We start from the raw sequence: 23,063 nt of genomic DNA on the forward strand, positions 1-23,063 counted from the left end.
TCTACAGCCTGTTTTTCCAACTGTTATGGGGGAACAGGTTGAACCTAGTCAAGAGGGAGGTTACGTACCGCACGAGGAGACTAGGGGGTTTATCTATGGTAAACCCTGTGGTGTTCTTAACGAACACCTTCTTGAAAGCTAACATCTCGAACCTCTGGTCAGAGAGGGCTCCTCCGTGGGTACTCTCCTGCAGGGAGTGGTTTCGGCCTTTCTTCCAGGAATGGGAGACAGGAGGGCAAGTGAAGGACCTCCGTACGCCCCATGGATATCTTCCGGCTTACGCTACCCCGACTCTGAAGGCGATACGTCGGTGGGGTCTGGGAGTGTGGGAGATCAGGACCCAGTCAAGGCAGTTCCTTGACAAACGGGTTCTGTTGACCCACTTCCAGAAGCCTCTGGCGCTCAGGGACTGCCCAGGTCGGGATCTGAGGGTGGGGTTGTATCTTTTAAACATGAAAAGGATCCCCCAGAAGTTTTGGGACTTGGCCTGGCGCTGCTTTCAGGGGAAGCTATGTGTAAAGGACAACCTGAAGTACAGGAACTCTGATGACCGGGGATGTCCCCGAGAAGAGTGCGGGGACACGCTGGAAAGCATGGACCACTTTCTGCTTCATTGTCCCTTTAACATAGGGGTCTATAACAGGGTGGGCGCTTCCATCGGCTGGAGTCAACTTGCCGGCCTTGCCTATCCGGAGTGGGCTTATGGGGCATTCAGGAACCTGGGTGGCCGAGATCGGGGCACTTTATTTTTAGTCAGTTTAGTGGTTAGGTACTACACATGGAACGCACGGTGCTTAGTGTCGACCCAACAGAAAATCCTCTCCGAGGTGGAGGTCTGTAGGAACATCACCGGTGACCTCGGGAAGATCAGGTCTTTGGAGTATGGCAGTCTTGGTACCAGTAGGGCATCTCTCCTGTGGAGAGGTTTCTCATTTCATGTGCCCTAGGTACTAAACCTTTTGGGTAGAGTACCTTTTATTTTTGGTTAGGGGCAGTGTTATAGGGGTAGAGATAGGGTGAGGGCAGGGTCAGATTTATTGTAGGGATAGAATTAGGGAGAATTGTAGGGGGAGTTAGGGAAAGAGTATAAAATGATTTATGTATCAGGTCTGCCATCCTTCTCCCTGGTGGTGGGCTGATGCATGTACACATTAGCTTTTTGTTTTGTTTTTAGTGGACATGGTATGAAGGGCTTACAGGCAACCAAACTTGGGCCTAAAAGGGGTTGTGGTTAAGAGTGTATAAGTTTGTATATAAGTTGGTTGGGAGGAGTGTTAGGTGGGGAGGGTGTATTTGTGGGTGGTGGTTTTATGGTGTTTTGGGGACCTGACATGGGTCAGTTAAGGACTGGACTTTGAGAACTGTATGGACGGTATGGACTCTGACCCACGTACAGGAGGGGTGGTGTGGGTGAGGGGACAGTTTTAGTGTAGGTGTTTTTCTGTTTTATTATTTTTTTTTTTTGTAGTGTATTTACTATATTTTTGTACATTTTCTGTGATTTTGTATATATTGTGTTTTGTATTTATATTGTTTTATATTATATAGTGGCAGTCGGGCCAGTAAAAAGGGAAAAAAAGCGGTGTCATGTGTATGTATATGTATATGTATATATATATATATATATATCTATGTGTGTGTGTTTGATTGTGTATATGCATGTACACATGTTTGTGTATTTTTTTTTTTTTTTTTTTTATTTATTTTTTTTATTTTTTTATTTTTTTATTTTTCCTCCTTCGGGGAGCTGCTCCCCTCCGGTGTCTCTGCTCTCCTCGCCTCTGGCGTCGCGGTTTCTCTTTTCGGCGGTGTTGTCCTTTTCTTCAGTTCTGGCTTGCTCTTTTTGGGTCCGGCGCTCGCCGGTTTCTGGGTTGCGCGCGGATCCTCTCTGGCCGTCCTCGGCTCCGTGCCGTGCTGGGCGTGCTTTGTGGGCCTTGCGGCTGTGCGGGGGCAGTGCGTGGGACTGGGCTCTTTGGGCCCTCTCTCCGGCCGCGTCTCCGTGCTGCTTTTCCTTGCCCTTCTTTCACCGGTGGATCTCTGGCTGGGAGGCAGAGCGTAGTTTTTTGCGCAAGTTGTGCTGAGCAATTTATTTATATATTAAATTTTTTTTTTTTTTTTTTTTTTTTTTTTTTTTTTTTTTTTTTTTTTTTTTTTTTTTCTTTTCTTCCCCCCCGTGGTAAGGGTAATTTTTATGTTATAGCCAAGTTGTGCTACTTTTATGTTCCTTTTCATTTGGTTTGTTTCTATAGCCAAGTTGTGCTGAATTTTATGTTTATATATATATATATTTTTTATTTTTTTTATTTTTATAAGCCAAGTTGGGCTCTTTTTTTTTTTTTTTTTTTTTTTTAATGCTTTTTGAATGCGTGTTTGTGTGTGTTATTTTGGTATGGGGGAAAAGTAAAAGTGTATTTTAGTAAATTTGGGCTGGCCGGTTAGGCAGAATTTGTTTTTGCAATTTTATTTATGTTATGTTTGTTATAGCTGATTAAGCTTGTTTTTGTTTAATGTTTTGTATCAGTTTTGTTTTGCATTTTTATAATAAAAAGAGTTACAGCTCCCAGCAGGGTGTGTGCGGGTGTGTCTCCTGAGACTTCCAGCAGAGCAGAGCCAAGCAGAGTTTTCCAACAAGCTTTCCCCAGGTTTGTGGCAGATTCCTGGGGAAGAAGCTCCTGCAATGGAGCCTCGTGGCTCCACTCCCCGTTCCAGGCTGGCGGGAAGTGGAGTGAAAACTTCGACAGCCATTGTTCCGGCCGGGAGAAGATCGGGCAGAGTCTGCAGCAATGCAGGCTTTGCTACCCAGGCTACGGGTGCCAGCCAGAGATCCACTGGTGGAAGAAAGGCACGGAAAAGCAGTGTGGAGATGTGGTCGGAGAGTGGGCCCGGCGAGTCCAGTTCCACGTACTGCTCCCGCATGGCCGCAAGGTTTGCGGAGTACGAGCAGCGCGGCAAGGAGCTGAGGATGGCCAGAGAGGATCTGCGTGCGACCCAGAGTCTGATGAGTACCGGATCCAGAAAGAGCAAGCCAGAACTGAAGAAGAGGATAACATCGCTGAAAGGCGAGATTGTGAAGCTGGAGGCGAGGAGAGCGGAGATACTGGAGGGGAGCGGTCTCTTCAAGGAGAAGCTGATCAACAGCAATCGGTTTGCCGCCACGAAATCCCCAGGTAAGGTGGAGGTGGATGATGGGGAGAGTAGTGGCGGCGAAGATAGTGAGGATGGTGGTGAAGAGGAGAAGATGGAGGAAAGTGTGGGAGTTGTAGCTACTCCAGGTGACACCCAGACCCAGGACAGCTACATTGAGGCTGGACAGGTGGCACTTCCGCCAAGCGAGAGTGAGGAGGATGACGTGGAGGGTGAGGCTGGGGGTCTGCTGAGGGCAATTGTGATGCAGGAGTCCCCAGCCCACCTCCAGAATTTCACCTTTGGGGACGAGGAGTGTGAAGATGTGGTGGTCAAGCAGAGGTCCAAAAAAAGGAAGACCAAGGAGACAGTACAATATGTATTTGTCCCTTTCCAGCAGTCTGGGCCAGCTGCAAAGCTGGTTCAGGCTGCGGGCTCCCCCAAACTGCCAGACCCCGTTCCTGTGGTGGAGCGGGGCCAGCACGGGGAGTACAGTAAGGCGTCAGGAAAGGTTAAGGGCGCAATAGTTGTGAAGCCCACCCATCCTGTCGGTAGGGAAGGGCAGGATGGGCTCATGCCGGGCAGCTCTGGCACTGCAGGACCGCCCCAGGGTGGCAGGGGGCGTGTCCAAGTGCCAGAGGCAAGTTATGCTGCCGTGTGCTCGGGGGGCGGTTCCCCGAGTACTGTGGGCACTACTGGCGCCGCGGGGCACTCCCCTGTGAGGGGGGGGAGTGTCCGGGCGCCAGAGAGCGTTGTGTCTGTGTGCTCGGGGGGCGGTCCCCCGAGTACAGTGTGTTCTGCGGGCACTGCAGGGCACTCCCCTGTGAGGGGGGGGAGTGTCCCGGTGTCGGGATCAGTGTCCGGCAATGGCGCCGTGGGAGGAGCTGGGGTGCGCTCGGTGGGGCAGCCCCAGACTCAGGAGGCACCATTGATCATTCAGAAGGAGGAGCCATCATCATCAGCAGCAGCAGCCAAGCCGGAAATTAAGCCAGCGGTACTACAAATCCCAGCCAGCCCAGAATCAGTTAGGCAGGGTATGAGTGAGAATGCTGAGTGTAGTAGTGTTGTGGATGAGAGGAGTGTCAGTGGAGTGAATGTTGGTGGGAGTAGTGGTATGAATGGGAAAAAGGATGATGTGAGTGGTGGTGTGAGTGGTGGTGTGAATGGTGGTTCTGGGTCTGGGTCTGGGTCTGGCCCGGCTGCCCCCCCGGCAGTGACTGCTCCTAGGAGCTATGCTAATGTCGCTGCCGGGGGTCCAGGGGGGTCCCCGTCTCCGTCCGTCCCCGGGGGTTACTTGCAACAGCGCCTCCTGGAGGCTCTGCGTAGGGGAGACAGGTCGATCCAGGTAGAGGGAAGGGGTGAGGTCGACCTGTCTTTCTGGATAGAGAGGCACGGTTTGGGGGCTTTCCGAGAGCAGAATGGGGAGGTGGTCTGGTCCCTCCCGACAACCGGGCAGGACAATAACCGCAGGAATGTGGTCCGTCTGATTTGGAGGGGTGAGGATGCGTGCCCACCTCGCGCTAAAGTGGTTGAGCTCCTCCTCCAGATGGAATTCAGGGCGAGTGACATCTTTGCCCTGATCCACCCCTACGGTACGTCCGAGTTTGACGTCAGTTTCGTTCGGCCAGAGGGTCTCGAACTCTTCTGGTCAAACTACGAGGTGGCGAAGAACGAGCCCGGCTGGCGGGATTTTGCCGTAAAGGCAATTTCCCGTCAGAACTCGGTCAAGAAGGTGACCGTTTTGACCCGTAACGAGTCACTTTCTTGTTACGACATCATGACCTGGCTCGGTCGGTATGGGGATGTGACGGACATGCCCAAGAAAAACATTGATGAGCACGGGATCTGGTCCGGGGCCTGGACGTTTTCCGTCAAACTCAGGCGTTCAGGGAGTACGGTTGCCCACATTCCGTCAGCCGCCTTCCTTGGACGTGACAGGATCCAGGTCTTCTACCAGGGGCAGCCTAAGGTCTGTCACAGGTGCGGTAGCCCCACCCATTTTAGCGCAGCTTGTACTGTACAGGTCTGTGCTTTGTGTGGTGGGGTGGGTCATCTGGCCGCATCCTGTAGGCAGATCCGCTGCCATCTGTGTGGTGTCCTCGGGCACCCTTTCAGCCGTTGTCCTAGCGCCTTCGCCCGTGCGGCGGCCGCTCCGGCTGGGGAGAGCTGTGAAGTTGCCTCGGCTGGAGAGGGTACGAGCAGGGATGGGGGCGCACCAGGGCTAGTGAGGAAGAAGGGCCCCGCCAAACTAAGGCGGGAGGAAAATCGGAGGAGGAGTAGGGAGCAGGAGAGTGCCCAAGTGACGGGGGTAGCTCCTGCCCCTGCTCCTGAAGCTGGCCCTGAAATGACTGAAGCCCTGGAGGAGGACGTGCTGGATGAGGAGGTCAGGAGACTGGGCGAAGAGGAAGGCAATATGGCCGACTCTTCCGATTCCTCCCACTATGAAAGTGTGGATGAGGAGAGTGTAGAGAAGGCCAAAAAGAAAGACAAGGGCAAAAGGAAAGGGAGAAAGAAGAGGTCCAAGCCCTCTCTCCCTCGTACTGCGGGCCGGGTCCAAAGCGGAAGCCTGACTGCCCCCCCTCTGGTTGACCTGTCAAACCGGTACCTCGTCCTTGATAACATCTCCTCCCCCTCCTTGGAGGGGGAAGGTGAGGGCGAGGTGCCTAGGGAGAGAGAGCCTCTGGGGGGAACTGGGCCCTGTCCTGTTGAGGCACCTTCCTCAGAGGGCAGGGCTAGACCGGGGTCGGACGGAGACGGGGACCATATGGACCAGAGTGAGTCCAAAAAAAGGGGTAAAAGCGGTCCTGCCCTTTCTTCTTCTTCTGGGGATGAGGGCACGAAGAAGAAGGGGAAGAAGAAATAAAGGTGAGGCCATCTAACTTAATCACCCATGATGGCGGCACTCACCCCATTGACGCTGGCATCCATTAACTGTGCCAGCATAAAGTCTGATACGGCTAGATTCGCAGCCTTTGATTTTCTCGGCCGTGTTGAAGCCGACATTTTGTATCTGCAAGAGACCAGGTTGTCAGATCTAGCCTCCCTGGTAAAAGCCAGAAGAGAGTGGAGGCGCGGTCCCTCCCACTGGTCTCTTGCGGCTGAGCCGTATAGTGGGGTGGCGGTCCTTTTTACCGCTCCGGTTGAATGCCGACGGGTTATTGAGTTAGAAATGGGGAGGTGCCTGATCTTAGATGTCCTCATGAAGGGGCAAGAGCTCCGGCTCATTAACATCTACGCCCCACAAACCAAGTGGGGCCGCAAAGATCTCTTTATGAGGATTAAGCCCTTCCTTTTTACTAGCCGGCAAGTGATTTTTGGAGGGGACTTCAATAATGTCACGAGGTCCCAAGATAGGAGAGGTTCCAATGGTCCGCTGGCTTACGATAGCGTGGCCCTCAATAATATAGTTAGGGAAGCTCGCCTAGAGGACGCCCACATCCGGAGCCCCTCAGGCCACGTGGGTTTCACCTATCATCGAGGTAGCTGCAGGTCTAGGATAGACAGGTTTTATTTAAAGGAGGAAGCCGTCTCTTCCGCAGTGTCCGTGGTTGAGGTGGAATTCTCCGATCACTGTATGATTTTGTTTTCCTTGAATGTTTCAGAGACCCCCCGGATGGGTAAAGGTTATTGGAAGCTGAATTCGTCCCTCCTGGAGGAAGCGGAAATAAGACAGTCCTTTGAGGACTTTCTTCAGAGTCAGGTACCTTTACTGGACTTTTGTAGTAGTAAGTCAGAGTGGTGGGAGATATTCAAGAAGCGGGTTGCGGGGTTCTTCCGCCAGCTCTCGAGCCTCAGGTCCCTGAATAGGTACCGCCTGTATCGGGGTCTGAGGAGGAAACTCGAGCTCCTTGTCTCGACTGGAGGTAGCCGGGAGGATATCTCCAGAGTGAAATCCTTGCTGATGGGGTGTCAGTACGATAGGCACGCATCTTTGGTTTTTGAGAGGGATTACGGGAGGTACCGCTCGCCCGACCCTTACAAGAACTGTAAGATGTCAGTGAGTAGTAAAGTGGTCTCAGGACTGATTGATAGTACGGGATCTCTGAATCGGTCCAGATCAGGGATCCTGGAGGTCGTCAGATCCTTCTACTCGCACCTCTTGGGAAGGAAGGATCTAAATCGAGACGGGATGTCGGCTTTCCTGGCTGAAACTATTCCTGAGCCAGGGGTAGACCCCTCTCTTGATGTTTTGGCAGAAGAAATCAGGGAAGAGGAAGTGAGACTGGCGATCGAGGGGCTCGCCCCCAAGAAGTCGCCAGGCCCGGATGGCTTAACATCCGAGTGGTACAGGACCTTTAAGGAGTCTTTAGCTCCCCTCTTGACTGAGGTATTCAATGAGTGTCTCTCCTCGGGCACTCTACCAAAGTCAATGAGGAGGTCAGCCCTGATTCTTCTGTCAAAGGGTAAAGATCCTAGCCGGATTGAGAATTGGAGGCCCATAGCTCTTCTCAATACGGACAGGAAGCTTCTGGCCAAGATACTGTTTAATCGGTTGGTGAAGTTTGCACCCCGGCTCCTTTCGGGGGCCCAGCACTGCTCTGTTCCGGGCCGAAGCACCTTAAGTGCGGTCCTCAGTGTCAGGGAGGCAGTGGAGCGGAGTAGTGCGGGTCTCTGGAAGGGGTACATGCTGTCCTTGGATCAGGCCAAAGCATTTGATCGGGTGAACCACGAGTACCTCTGGTCCGTCCTCCTGAGATATGGCTTACCGAGTACTTTTGTGAATTGGCTTGTCACCTTATATGCAGGGGCAGAGAGTTTCCCGCTGGTGAACGGTTGGTCTGGCCGCTCTTTTGAGGTGGGGTCCGGAGTCCGTCAGGGTTGTCCTTTGAGCCCGCTGTTATACGTGTTCGCAATCGATCCCTTCGTCCGGAGGGTAGATTGTGGGCCGTTGGCGGGAGTCGGGATGACTCTGGCGGAGCCGGATGTCGCCCAGAGAGTGGTGGCGTACGCTGATGATGTCACTATTTTCGTCTCCTCACGGGAGGAGGTCGATGTGGTGATGTCAGAGGTGGACCGCTACTCGGAGGCATCCGGGTCCAAGATCAACCGGGATAAGTGTGAAAGTCTCTGGCTGGGAGGGGGAGATCCCACGTTTGATCTCCCGGACACCCTTCCAGGGCTCCAAGATTCAGCAAAAATTCTGGGCATCACATTCGGCCAGGATGATTATCCCACCAAAAACTGGGACGGTAAGCTCCAGGATGCCACTCAGAGGGTGAACCAGTGGAAGGGTTGGTCTATGACCCTCAGGGAAAGGGTACACCTGACCAAATCGTACCTGCTCCCCTTGTTTATCTATCTGGGCAGTGTATGTATCTTACCAGAGGCTTACTACACTAGGGTCTACAGCCTGTTTTTCCAACTGTTATGGGGGAACAGGTTGAACCTAGTCAAGAGGGAGGTTACGTACCGCACGAGGAGACTAGGGGGTTTATCTATGGTAAACCCCGTGGTGTTCTTAACGAACACCTTCTTGAAAGCCAACATTGCAAACCTCTGGAAAGAGAGGGCTCCTCCGTGGGTACTCTCCTGCAAGGAGTGGTTTCGGCCTTTCTTCCAGGAATGGGAGACAGGAGGGCAAGTGAAGGACCTCCGTACATCACATGGATATCTTCCGGCTTACGCTACCCCGACTCTGAAGGCGATACGTCGGTGGGGTCTGGGAGTGTGGGAGATCAGGACCCAGTCAAGGCAGTTCCTTGACAAACGGGTTCTGTTGACCCACTTCCAGAAGCCTCTGGCGCTCAGGGACTGCCCAGGTCGGGATCTGAGGGAGGGGTTGTATCTTTTAAACATGAAAAGGATCCCCCAGAAGTTTTGGGACTTGGCCTGGCGCTGCTTTCAGGGGAAGCTATGTGTGAAGGACAACCTGAAGTACAGGAACTCTGATGACCGGGGATGTCCCTGAGAAGAGTGCGGGGACACGCTGGAAAGCATGGACCACTTCCTGCTTCATTGTCCCTTTAACATAGGGGTCTACAACAGGGTGGGCGCTTCCATCGGCTGGAGTCAACTTGCCGGCCTTGCCTATCCGGAGTGGGCTTATGGGGCATTCAGGAACCTGGGTGGCCGAGATCGGGGCACTTTATTTTTAGTCAGTTTAGTGGTTAGGTACTACACGTGGAACGCACGGTGCTTAGTGTCGACCCAACAGAAAATCCTCTCCGAGGTGGAGGTCTGTAGGAACATCACTGGTGACCTCGGGAAGATCAGGTCTTTGGAGTATGGCAGTCTTGGTACCAGTAGGGCTTCTCTCCTGTGGAGAGGTTTCTCATTTCATGTGCCCTAGGTACTAAACCTTTTGGGTAGAGTACCTTTTATTTTTGGTTAGGGGCAGTGTTATAGGGGTAGAGATAGGGTGAGGGTAGGGTCAGATTTATTGTAGGGATAGAATTAGGGAGAATTGTAGGGGGAGTTAGGGAAAGAGTATAAAATGATTTATGTATCAGGTCTGCCATCCTTCTCCCTGGTGGTGGGCTGATGCATGTGCACATTAGCTTTTTGTTTTGTTTTCAATTTACATGGTATGAAGGGCTTACAGGCAACCAAACTTGGGCCTAAAGGGGGTGGTGGTTCAGAATGTATAAGTTTGTATATAAGTTGGTTGGGAGGAGTGTTAGGTGGGGAGGGTGTATTTGTGGGTGGTGGTTTTGTGGTGTTTTGGGGTCCTGACATGGGTCAGTTAAGGACTGGACTTTGTGAACTGTATGGACGGTATGGACTCTGACCCATGTACAGGAGGGGTGGTGTGGGTGAGGGGACAGTTTTAGTGTAGGTGTTTTCCGTTGTTTTCTGTAGTATATTTTTGTGTATTTTCAGTAATTTTTCTATTGTGTTTTGTATATATTGGGTTTTGTATTTATATTGTTTTATATTATATAGTGTATAGTGCAGTCGGGCCAGTAGTTAAGTAGTGTCATATGTGTTTATGTGTATGTATGTGTGTGCATTTATGTGTATATACGTGTGTATGTATATATATATATATGTATATATGTATGTATGTGTATGCTTGTGTATATGCATGTATACATGTTTGTGTATAAAATTTTATATTTTATTTTTTCCTCCTTGGGGGGGCTGCTCCCCTCCGGTGTCTCTGTTCTCCTCGCTTCCGGCTTCGCGGTCTCGCTTTTCGGCGGTGTTGTCCTTTTCTTCGGTTGTGGCTTGCTCTTTTTGGGTCCGGCTCTCGCCGGTTTCTGGGCCGCGCGCAGATCCTCTCTGGCCGTCCTCGGCTCCTTGCCGTGCTGGGCGTGCTTCGCGGGCCTTGCGGCCGTGCGGGGGCGGTGCGTGGGGCTGGGCTCTTTGGGCCCTCTCTCCGGCCGCGTCTCCGCGCTGCTTTTCCCTGCCCTTCTTTCACCGGTGGATCTCTGGCTGTGAGGCAGAGTGTTATTTATTAGCAAGTTGTGCTGAAATATTTTTTTTTTTTTTTTTTTTTTTTTTTTTTTTCCCCTGGGTAAGGGTCATTTTTGAGTTACAGCCAAGTTGTGCTACCTTTATGTTCCTTTTCTTTTGTTTTATAGCCAAGTCGTGCTTATTTTATGTTTTATATATTTTTATAAGCCAAGTTGGGCTATTTTTATGTTCTTTTTGGAATGCGTGTTTGAGTGTGATATTTAGTTTTTTGGTATGTGAAAAAAGTAAAAGTGTATTTTAGTAAATTTGGGCTGGCCGGTTAGGCAGAATTTGTTTTTGCAATTTTATTTATGTTATGTTTGTTATAGCTGGTTAAGCTTGTTTTTGTTTAATGTTTTGTATCTGATTTGTTTTGCATTTTTATAATAAAAAGAGTTACAGCTCCCAGCAGGGTGTGTGCGGGTGTGTCTCCTGAGACTTCCAGCAGAGCAGAGCCAAGCAGAGTTTTCCAACAAGCTTTCCCCAGGTTTGTGGCAGATTCCTGGGGAAGAAGCTCCTGCAATGGAGCCTCGTGGCTCCACTCCCCGTTCCAGGCTGGCGGGAAGTGGAGTGAAAACTTCGACAGCCATTGTTCCGGCCGGGAGAAGATCGGGCAGAGTCTGCAGCAATGCAGGCTCTGCTACCCAGGCTACGGGTGCCAGCCAGAGATCCACTGGTGGAAGAAAGGCACGGAAAAGCAGTGTGGAGATGTGGTCGGAGAGTGGGCCCGGCGAGTCCAGTTCCACGTACTGCTCCCGCATGGCCGCAAGGTTTGCGGAGTACGAGCAGCGCGGCAAGGAGCTGAGGATGGCCAGAGAGGATCTGCGTGCGACCCAGAGTCTGATGAGTACAGGATCCAGAAAGAGCAAGCCAGAACTGAAGAAGAGGATAACATCGCTGAAGGGCGAGATTGTGAAGCTGGAGGCGAGGAGAGCGGAGATACTGGAGGGGAGCGGTCTCTTCAAGGAGAAGCTGATCAACAGCGATCGGTTTGCCGCCACGAAATCCCCAGGTAAGGTGGAGGTGGATGATGGGGAGAGTAGTGGCGGTGAAGATAGTGAGGATGGTGGTGAAGAGGAGAAGATGGAGGAAAGTGTGGGAGTTGTAGCTACTCCAGGTGACACCCAGACCCAGGACAGCTACATTGAGGCTGGACAGGTGGCACTTCCGCCAAGCGAGAGTGAGGAGGATGACGTGGAGGGTGAGGCTGGGGGTCTGCTGAGGGCAATTGTGATGCAGGAGTCCCCAGCCCACCTCCAGAATTTCACCTTTGGGGACGAGGAGTGTGAAGATGTGGTGGTAAAGCAGAGGTCCAAGAAAAGGAAGACAAAGGAGACGGTACAATATGTATTTGTCCCCTTCCAGCAGTCTGGGCCAGCTGCAAAGCTGGTTCAGGCTGCGGGCTCCCCCAAACTGCCAGACCCCGTTCCTGAGGTGGAGCGGGGCCAGCACGGGGAGTACAGTAAGGCGTCAGCAACGGCTAAGGGCGCAATAGTTGTGAAGCCCACCCATCCTGTCGGTAGGGAAGGGCAGGATGGGCTCATGCCGGGCAGCTCTGGCACTGCAGAACCGCCCCAGGGTGGCAGGGGGCGTGTCCAAGTGCCAGAGGAGAGTTACGCTGCCGTGTGCTCGGGGGGCGGTTCCCCGAGTACTGTGGGCACTACTGGCGCCGCGGGGCACTCCCCTGTGAGGGGGGGGAGTGTCCGGGCGCCAGAGAGTGTTGAGTCCGTGTGCTCGGGGGGCGGTCCCCCGAGTACAGTTTGTTCTGTGGGCACTGCGGGGCACTCCCCTGTGAGGGGGGGGAGTGTCCCGGTGCCAAGATCGGTGTCCATTCAGAAGGAGGAGCCATCGTCAGCAGCAGTCAAGCCAGAAAAAAAGTCTGTAGTTAAGCCAGCGGTACTACAATTCCCAGCCAGCCCAGAATCAGTCAGGCAGGGTATGAGTGAGAATGCTGAGTGTAGTAGTGTTGTGGATGAGAGGAGTGTCAGTGGAGTGAATGTTGGTGGGAGTAGTGGTATGGATGGAAAAAAGGATGATGTGAGTGGTGGTGTGAATGGTGGTTCTGGGTCTGGGTCTGGCCCGGCTGCCCCCCCGGCAGTGACTGCTCCTAGGAGCTATGCTAATGTCGCTGCCGGGGGTCCAGGGGGGTCCCCGTCTCCGTCCATCCCCGGGGGTTACTTGCAACAGCGCCTCCTGGAGGCTCTGCGTAGGGGAGACAGGTCGATCCAGGTAGAGGGAAGGGGTGAGGTCGACCTGTCTTTCTGGATAGAGAGGCACGGTTTGGGGGCTTTCCGAGAGCAGAATGGGGAGGTGGTCTGGTCCCTCCCGACAACCGGGCAGGACAATAACCGCAGGAATGTGGTCCGTCTGATTTGGAGGGGTGAGGATGCATGCCCACCTCGCGCTAAAGTGGTTGAGCTCCTCCTCCAGATGGAATTCAGGGCGAGTGACATCTTTGCCCTGATCCACCCCTACGGTACGTCCGAGTTTGACGTCAGCTTCGTTCGGCCAGAGGGTCTCGAACTCTTCTGGTCAAACTACGAGGTGGCGAAGAACGAGCCCGGCTGGCGGGATTTTGCCGTAAAGGCAATTTCCCGTCAGAACTCGGTCAAGAAGGTGACCGTTTTGACCCGTAACGAGTCACTTTCTTGTTACGACATCATGACCTGGCTCGGTCGGTATGGGGATGTGACGGACATGCCCAAGAAAAACATTGATGAGCACGGGATCTGGTCCGGGGCCTGGACGTTTTCCGTCAAACTCAGGCGTTCAGGGAGTACGGTTGCCCACATTCCGTCAGCCGCCTTCCTTGGACGTGACAGGATCCAGGTCTTCTACCAGGGGCAGCCTAAGGTCTGTCACAGGTGCGGTAGCCCCACCCATTTTAGCGCAGCCTGTACTGTACAGGTCTGTGCTTTGTGTGGTGGGGTGGGTCATCTGGCCGCATCCTGTAGGCAGATCCGCTGCCATCTGTGTGGTGTCCTCGGGCACCCTTTCAGCCGTTGTCCTAGCGCCTTCGCCCGTGCGGCGGCCGCTCCGGCTGGGGAGAGCTGTGAGGTTTCCTCGGCTGGAGAGGGTACGAGCAGGGATGGGGGCGCACCAGGGCTAGTGAGGAAGAAGGGCCCCGCCAAACTAAGGCGGGAGGAAAATCGGAGGAGGAGTAGGGAGCAGGAGAGTGCCCAAGTGACGGGGGTAGCTCCGGCCCCTGCTCCTGAAGCTGGCCCTGAAATGACTGAAGCCCTGGAGGAGGACGTGCTGGATGAGGAGGTCAGGAGACTGGGCGAAGAGGAAGGCAATATGGCCGACTCTTCCGATTCCTCCCACTATGAAAGTGTGGATGAGGAGAGTGTAGAGAAGGCCAAAAAGAAAGACAAGGGCAAAAGGAAAGGGAGAAAGAAGAGGTCCAAGCCCTCTCTCCCTCGTACTGCGGGCCGGGTCCAAAGCGGAAGCCTGACTGCCCCCCCTCTGGTTGACCTGTCAAACCGGTACCTCGTCCTTGATAACATCTCCTCCCCCTCCTTGGAGGGGGAAGGTGAGGGCGGGGTGCCTAGGGAGAGAGAGCCTCTGGGGGGAACTGGGCCCTGTCCTGTTGAGGCACCTTCCTCGGAGGGCAGGGCTAGACCGGGGTCGGACGGAGACGGGGACCATATGGATCAGAGCGAATCCAAAAAAAGGGTTAAAAGTGGTCCTGCCCTTTCTTCTTCTTCTGGGGATGAGGGCACGAAGAAGAAGGGGAAGAAGAAATAAAGGTGAGGCCGTCTAACTTAATCACCCATGATGGCGGCACTCACCCCATTGACGCTGGCATCCATTAATTGTGCCAGCATAAAGTCGGATACGGCTAGATTCGCAGCCTTTGATTTTCTCGGCCGTGTTGAAGCCGACATTTTGTATCTGCAAGAGACCAGGTTGTCAGATCTAGCCTCCCTGGTAAAAGCCAGAAGAGAGTGGAGGCGCGGGCCCTCCCACTGGTCTCTTGCGGCTGAGCCGTATAGTGGGGTGGCGGTCCTTTTTACCGCTCCGGTTGAATGCCGACGGGTTATTGAGTTAGAAATGGGGAGGTGCCTGATCTTAGATGTCCTCATGAAGGGGCAAGAGCTCCGGCTCATTAACATCTACGCCCCACAAACCAAGTGGGGCCGCAAAGATCTCTTTATGAGGATTAAGCCCTTCCTTTTTACTAGCCGGCAAGTGATTTTTGGAGGGGACTTCAATAATGTCACGAGGTCCCAAGATAGGAGAGGTTCCAATGGTCCGCTGGCTTACGATAGCGTGGCCCTCAATAATATAGTTAGGGAAGCTCGCCTAGAGGACGCCCACATCCGGAGCCCCTCAGGCCACGTGGGTTTCACCTATCATCGAGGTAGCTGCAGGTCTAGGATAGACAGGTTTTATTTAAAGGAGGAAGCCGTCTCTTCCGCAGTGTCCGTGGTTGAGGTGGAATTCTCCGATCACTGTATGATTTTGTTTTCCTTGAATGTTTCAGAGACCCCCCGGATGGGTAAAGGTTATTGGAAGCTGAATTCGTCCCTCCTGGAGGAAGCGGAGATAAGACAGTCCTTTGAGGACTTTCTTCAGAGTCAGGTACCTTTACTGGACTTTTGTAGTAGTAAGTCAGAGTGGTGGGAGATATTCAAGAAGCGGGTTGCGGGGTTTTTCCGCCAGCTCTCGAGCCTCAGGTCCCTGAATAGGTACCGCCTGTATCGGGGTCTGAGGAGGAAACTCGAGCTCCTTGTCTCGACTGGAGGTAGCCGGGAGGATATCTCCAGAGTGAAATCCTTGCTGATGAGGTGTCAGTACGATAGGCACGCATCTTTGGTTTTTGAGAGGGATTACGGGAGGTACCGCTCGCCCGACCCTTACAAGAACTGTAAGATGTCAGTGAGTAGTAAAGTGGTCTCAGGACTGATTGATAGTACGGGATCTCTGAATCGGTCCAGATCAGGGATCCTGGAGGTCGTCAGATCCTTCTACTCGCACCTCTTGGGAAGGAAGGATCTAAATCGAGACGGGATGTCGGCTTTCCTGGCTGAAACTATTCCTGAGCCAGGGGTAGACCCCTCTCTTGATGTTTTGGCAGAAGAAATCAGGGAAGAGGAAGTGAGACTGGCGATCGAGGGGCTTGCCCCCAAGAAGTCACCAGGTCCGGATGGCTTAACATCCGAGTGGTACAGGACCTTTAAGGAGTCTTTAGCTCCCCTCTTGACTGAGGTATTCAATGAGTGTCTCTCCTCGGGCACTCTACCAAAGTCAATGAGGAGGTCAGCCCTGATTCTTCTGTCAAAGGGTAAAGATCCTAGCCGGATTGAGAATTGGAGGCCCATAGCTCTTCTCAATACGGACAGGAAGCTTCTGGCCAAGATACTGTTTAATCGGTTGGTGAAGTTTGCACCCCGGCTCCTTTCGGGGGCCCAGCACTGCTCTGTTCCGGGCCGAAGCACCTTAAGTGCTGTCCTCAGTGTCAGGGAGGCAGTGGAGCGGAGTAGTGCGGGTCTCTGGAAGGGGTACATGCTGTCCTTGGATCAGGCCAAAGCATTTGATCGGGTGAACCACGAGTACCTCTGGTCCGTCCTCCTGAGATATGGCTTACCGAGTACTTTTGTGAATTGGCTTGTCACCTTATATGCAGGGGCAGAGAGTTTCCCGCTGGTGAACGGTTGGTCTGGCCGCTCTTTTGAGGTGGGGTCCGGGGTCCGTCAGGGTTGTCCTTTGAGCCCGCTGTTATACGTGTTCGCAATCGATCCCTTCGTCCGGAGGGTAGATTGTGGGCCGTTGGCGGGAGTCGGGATGACTCTGGCGGAGCCGGATGTCGCCCAGAGAGTGGTGGCGTACGCTGATGATGTCACTATTTTCGTCTCCTCACGGGAGGAGGTCGATGTGGTGATGTCAGAGGTGGACCGCTACTCGGAGGCATCCGGGTCCAAGATCAACCGGGATAAGTGTGAAAGTCTCTGGCTGGGAGGGGGAGATCCCACGTTTGATCTCCCTGACACCCTTCCAGGGCTCCAAGAGTCAGCAAAAATTCTGGGCATCACATTCGGCCAGGATGATTATCCCACCAAAAACTGGGATGGTAAGCTCCAGGATGCCACTCAGAGGGTGAACCAGTGGAAGGGTTGGTCTATGACCCTCAGGGAAAGGGTACACCTGATCAAATCGTACCTGCTCCCCTTGTTTATCTATCTGGGCAGTGTATGTATCTTACCAGAGGCTTACTACACTAGGGTCTACAGCCTGTTTTTCCAACTGTTATGGGGGAACAGGTTGAACCTAGTCAAGAGGGAGGTTACGTACCGCACGAGGAGACTAGGGGGTTTATCTATGGTAAACCCCGTGGTGTTCTTAACGAACACCTTCTTGAAAGCCAACATTGCAAACCTCTGGAAAGAGAGGGCTCCTCCGTGGGTACTCTCCTGCAAGGAGTGGTTTCGGCCTTTCTTCCAGGAATGGGAGACAGGAGGGCAAGTGAAGGACCTCCGTACACCACATGGATATCTTCCGGCTTACGCTACCCCGACTCTGAAGGCGATACGTCGGTGGGGTCTGGGAGTGTGGGAGATCAGGACCCAGTCAAGGCAGTTCCTTGACAAACGGGTTCTGTTGACCCACTTCCAGAAGCCTCTGGCGCTCAGGGACTGCCCAGGTCGGGATCTGAGGGTGGGGTTGTATCTTTTAAACATGAAAAGGATCCCCCAGAAGTTTTGGGACTTGGCCTGGCGCTGCTTTCAGGGGAAGCTATGTGTAAAGGACAACCTGAAGTACAGGAACTCTGATGACCGGGGATGTCCCCGAGAAGAGTGCGGGGACACGCTGGAAAGCATGGACCACTTCCTGCTTCATTGTCCCTTTAACATAGGGGTCTATAACAGGGTGGGCGCTTCCATCGGCTGGAGTCAACTTGCCGGCCTTGCCTATCCGGAGTGGGCTTATGGGGCATTCAGGAACCTGGGTGGCCGAGATCGGGGCACTTTATTCTTAGTCAGTTTAGTGGTTAGGTACTACACGTGGAACGCACGGTGCTTAGTGTCGACCCAACAGAAAATCCTCTCCGAGGTGGAGGTATGTAGGAACATCACTGGTGACCTCGGGAAGATCAGGTCTTTGGAGTATGGCAGTCTTGGTACCAGTAGGGCTTCTCTCCTGTGGAGAGGTTTCTCATTTCATGTGCCCTAGGTACTAAACCTTTTGGGTAGAGTACCTTTTATTTTTGGTTAGGGGTTGTTATAGGGGTAGAGATAGGGTGAGGGCAGGGTCAGATTTCTTGTAGGGATAGAATTAGGGAGAATTGTAGGGGGAGTTAGGGAAAGAGTATAAAATGATTTATGTATCAGGTCTGCCATCCTTCTCCCTGGTGGTGGGCTGATGCATGTACACATTAGCTTTTTGTTTTGTTTTTAGTGGACATGGTATGAAGGGCTTACAGGCAACCAAACTTGGGCCTAAAAGGGGTGGTGGTTCAGAATGTATAAGTTTGTATATAAGTTGGTTGGGAGGAGTGTTAGGTGGGGAGGGTGTATTTGTGGGTGGTGGTTTTGTGGTGTTTTGGGGTCCTGACATGGGTCAGTGAAGGACTGGACTTTGAGAACGGTATGGACGGTATGGACTCTGACCCATGTACAGGAGGGGTGGTGTGGGTGAGGGGACAGTTTTAGTGTAGGTGCTTTCCGTTATTTTCTGTAGTATATTTTTGTGTATTTTCAGTGATTTTTGTATATATTGTGTTTTGTATTTATATTGTTTTATATTATTTTATATTATATAGTGTATAGTGGCAGTCGGGTCAGTAGTTAAGTGGTGTCATATGTGTTTATGTGTATATATATGTGTGCGTTTATGTGTATATACATGTGTATGTATATATATATATATATATGTGTGTATGTGTATGCTTGCGTATATGCATGTTAAATACATGTTTGTGTATAAAATTTTATATTTAATTTTTTCCTCCTTGGGGGGGCTGCTCCCCTCTGGTGTCTCTGCTCTCCTCGCCTCCGGCTTCGCGGTCTCGCTTTTCGGCGGTGTTGTCCTCTTCTTTGCTTCTGGCTTGCTCTTTTTGGGTCCGGCGCTCGCCGGTTTCTGGGCCGTGCGCGGGTCCTCTCTGGCCGTCCTCGGCTTCTTGCCGTGCTGGGCGTGCTTCGCGGGCCTTGCGGCCGTGCGGGGGCGGTGCGTGGGGCTGGGCTCTTTGGGCCCTCTCTCCGGCCGCGTCTCCGCGCTGTTTTTCCCTGCCCTTCTTTCACCGGTGGATCTCTGGCTGGGAGGCAGAGTGTTATTTAGTAGCAAGTTGTGCCGAAATATTATAAAATAATTTTTTTTTTTTTTTTTTTTTTTTTTTTTTTTTTTTTTTTCCCTGGGTAAGGGTAATTTTTGAGTTACAGCCAAGTTGTGCTACTTTTATGTTCCTTTTCTTTTGTTTTATAGCCAAGTCGTGCTTTATTTTATGTTTTATAATTTTTTTAAGCCAAGTTGGGCTATTTTTATGTTCTTTTTTTTTTTTGGAATGAGTGTTTGTGTGTGTTTTTTGTCTTTTGGTATGAGGAAAAAAGTAAAAGTATATTTTAGTAAATTTGGGCTGGCCGGTTAGGCAGATTTTGTTTTTGTAATTTTATTTATGTTATGTTTGTTATAGCTGGTTGAGCTTGTTTTTGTTTTATGTTTTGTATCAGATTTGTTTTTCATTTTTATAATAAAAAGAGTTACAGCTCCCAGCAGATCTTTCTTACTTTTATATATAAGGATTTGCTTTATCCGTATTAGTTATCTACTTATTTTTCTTTAATTCTCACCTTTTCCTATTTTTGGATGACATTTTGGTGGCTTCAGAACCAATTACCAGGTTATGTTATGGTATTATGGTCTCAACATACAATGGTTTCAACATACAATGGTCGTCCTGGAACCAATTAATATTGTAACTTGAGGGACTACTGTACTGAATAAAGGGTATGAATACTTATGTTACTGCAATATTTTACCACAGAATGGTTGGAAAAATAGGTAAACTTTGCCACATGCTTGAAGCATAGCCTTAATGCACATAGTAAAATGCCCTCCCCATTACTCTTTTCTACAAAATGTAAACGGAAATCTAATAGAAAGTATTTATAAAAGATCAGTGTTGTGCATCTTATATGAAGGAGAGGAATATGTTAATATTTTTGACGTGATTATTATTACAGGTGCCAAAAACCCAATGCAGGTCATGTTCAGTGTGGCAAACGGCAACAGACCAGACATCAGCGAGGACAGTCTTTCCGCCGATATTCCCTACAGAGACATATTTGTGTCCTTAATACAGAGTGGATGGGCCGCTGATCCCAACGATAGACCCGCTTTTCTAAGTGAGTATTATAAGCAGATGATCATTTATACATTTTTACTACATTATGACAGTTTCTGCTGCGATTGCCAAAAATCACAGTAAAAAATCCTGATTCCATAGAGATAGCAGCAGTATACAGATAGAGCTGGAGGAAATGTATATAACTACTATATATCCTGATCCCATAGAGATAGCAGTAGCAGTATACAGATAGAGCTGGTGAAGAGGTGTATAACTACTATATATCCTGATTCCATAGATATAACAGCAGTATACAGATAGAGCTAGAGCTGGAGGAGAGGTGTATAACTACTATATATCCTGATCCCATAGAGATAGCAGTAGCAGTATACAGATAGAGCTGGAGGAGAGGTGGATAACTACTATATATCCTGATTCCATAGAGATAGCAGCAGTATACAGATAGAGCTGGAGGAGAGGTGTATAACTACTATATATCCTGATTTCATAGAGAGAGCAGCAGTATACAGATAGAGCTGGAGGAGAGGTATATAACTACTATATATCCTGATCCCATAGAGATAGCAGTAGCAGTATACATATAGAGCTGGAGGAGAGGTGTATAACTACTATATATCCTGATTCCATAGAGATAGCAGCAGTATACAGATAGAGCTGGAGGAGAGGTGTATAACTACTATATATCCTGATTCCATAGAGAGAGCAGCAGTATACAGATAGAGCTGGAGGAGGGTGTATAACTACTATATATCCTGATTCCATAGAGACAGCAACAGTATACAGATAGAGCTGGAGGAGAGGTATATAACTGCTATATATCCTGATCCCATAGAGAAAGCAGCAGTATACAGATAGAGCTGGAGGAGAGGTATATAACTGCTATATATCCTGAACCCATAGAGAAAGCAGCAGTATACAGATAGAGCTGGAGGAGAGGTATATAACTGCTATATCTCCTGATCCCATAGAGAAAGCAGTAGTTTACAGATCAGAATAGGGAGTGGTTGATGAGCTAGCAGGAGCGATTTAATAGGTCATGATGTCATCCTGTTCACAGAAAGCGAGCTGTGAATTTCTGTGAGTCAGACTGGTGACCACATGACCAAATTAGAGTAATGAAACATATGGATGCAGCTAAGCTGAAATGAAGCAAATGACACCGTATGACTAGTGATGGTAACTGGGGAGGATGCATGAGATGGGGGGAGAAATATCTGTAATCTTATTTGTTTACATCAGGGAGAACTTTTTCTAAAACTGTTGTTTAAAGGTGTAAAGGGGTGTTCCGATTTCTAAAAGTTTTGTCCTATTTTGCTGGGGCCAGTATAAAAATAAATAAAACATATTCTCACCTCCCTCCAGCAGGGATTCAGACATGAAACATTCCTGCAAAATGTATACACAGACATAAGACTATAAGCCTATAGAGTTGCATATCTTTGTCACACTGTATTGTATAGTTCAGTAAATTTAATTTTTTTAGCATATTTTGGCATCTCTAGCCCATCTTTGCCCATAACGTTTTGCCCATTTATAGGCATATACTTCATGAGATTCTTCACGGCTCATACTCCTCAGAATATACCTTTAGCTTTGTTGACATGTGATCACCTCCATATACATCCGCTGAGAATGTGATCTGACATCATCAACCAATAGGGCAGCTTAAAGGGGTACTCTGCTGCTCAGCGTTTGGAACAAAATGTCCGGAAAGCTTAGAACTGCCATCGGGAGCTTGTGACGTCATAGCCCCACCCCTCATGACGTCTCACCCTGCCCCCTCAATGCAAGTCTATGGGAGGGGGCGTGACATCTGTCACGCCCCCTTCCATAGACTTGCATTGAGGGGGCGGGTGTGACATCATAAGGGGCGGGGCTATGACGTCACAAGCTCCCGGCGCCGCCTCTGAGCATTCAGAACATTTTGTTCCAAACGCTGAGCAGCGGAGTACCCCTTTAAAAGCAGTGACCACTTTACAAGATCAGAACAATGTATAAACCTGTTATCGAACGCATGTATTTTATATGTCCTTGCGCGTAAATTGTGATGTCACCTAAACGGTTTTATTTTTCTAGGCTTCGAGCTTTCAGCGAGGTCACATGTTTCTTTTACTTTGACTTATGTACTTACCAGCCATCTTTTATGAACACTTTTACTTCTCTTTTATTGATCTTTATTTCAGAATGTTTATTGGATATGGAGCCAGTGATTAAAAGATATGATGAGATCGCAATGCTGGAAGGGATACTGCAAGTAAAAAAAGTGAGTAAATACTCTCAAAAACTAAAAGATGTGATTCACCGACATATACTATATACATTACTGATCAGCTATGACAGTAAAACCATTGAGAATTAAATAACATGCATTATCTTATAACAAGGACACCTGTCAAGCAGAGGCATAACTTGAAGTTTCTGGGCCCCAATGCAAAATCTGTAACAGGGCCCCCCCCCGTGTCTATTGTGTGCCGTATATAACACTGATCTCTTATAGAGCAGATGTGCCTTGGGGCTCCCTTAGACACCAGGGCCCTGGTGCGACTGCTACCTCTGCACCCCCTATAGCTACGCCCCTGATTTCAAGGGCTGGGATATATATTAGGCAACAGGGGGACAGTCATTTCTTTAAAGGGGTTATCCAGGAAAAAACTTTTTTATGTATATCAACTGGCTCCAGAAAGTTAAACAGATTTGTAAATTACTTCTATTAAAATTTTTTAATCCTTTCAGTACTTATGAGCTTCTGAAGTTAAGGTTGTTCTTTTCTGTCTAAGTGCTCTCTGATGACACGTGTCTCGGGAACCGCCCAGTTTAGAAGCAAATCCCCATAGCAAACCTCTTCTAAACTGGGCAGTTCCCGAGACACGTGTCATCAGAGAGCACTTAGGCAGAAAAGAACAACCTTAACTTCAGAAGCTCATAAGTACTGAAAGGATTAAGATTTTTTAATAGAAGTAATTTACAAATCTGTTTAACTTTCTGGAGCCAGTTGAGATATATATATATATATATATATATATATATATATATATATATATATATATATATATATATATATATATATATATATATATAGTATATATAGACAAAGAAGGTTGCAGCAGCACACATTGGTCAAAAAATGGAGGCTCTCAGCGCACCTTTTGATCAAAACGTGTCCCCCCCCCCCCCCCCATCCACCACGTGGAGGTGGCCTCATTTACGATGGGACCCTAACTCAAATTCTGAGCCTAATGCT

At 50.0% G+C, this 23,063-nt stretch overlaps 1 protein-coding gene across 1 annotated transcript in view; it reads left to right on the forward strand.

The window, feature by feature from the left end:
• RIPK2 (receptor interacting serine/threonine kinase 2) overlaps nucleotides 1-23,063 on the forward strand; it is a 104,877-nt gene that overhangs the window by 61,022 nt on the left and 20,792 nt on the right. Inside the window, exons 6-7 of the mRNA XM_056522302.1 lie at nucleotides 19,698-19,859; nucleotides 22,006-22,085. Of these exons, the coding sequence (XP_056378277.1) occupies nucleotides 19,698-19,859; nucleotides 22,006-22,085 (242 nt within the window). The remainder of the gene's footprint in view (nucleotides 1-19,697; nucleotides 19,860-22,005; nucleotides 22,086-23,063) is intronic.

Source organism: Hyla sarda, chromosome 5 (assembly GCF_029499605.1).
Source record: "Hyla sarda isolate aHylSar1 chromosome 5, aHylSar1.hap1, whole genome shotgun sequence".
In the NCBI taxonomy this organism is placed as follows: Eukaryota; Metazoa; Chordata; class Amphibia; order Anura; family Hylidae; genus Hyla; species Hyla sarda.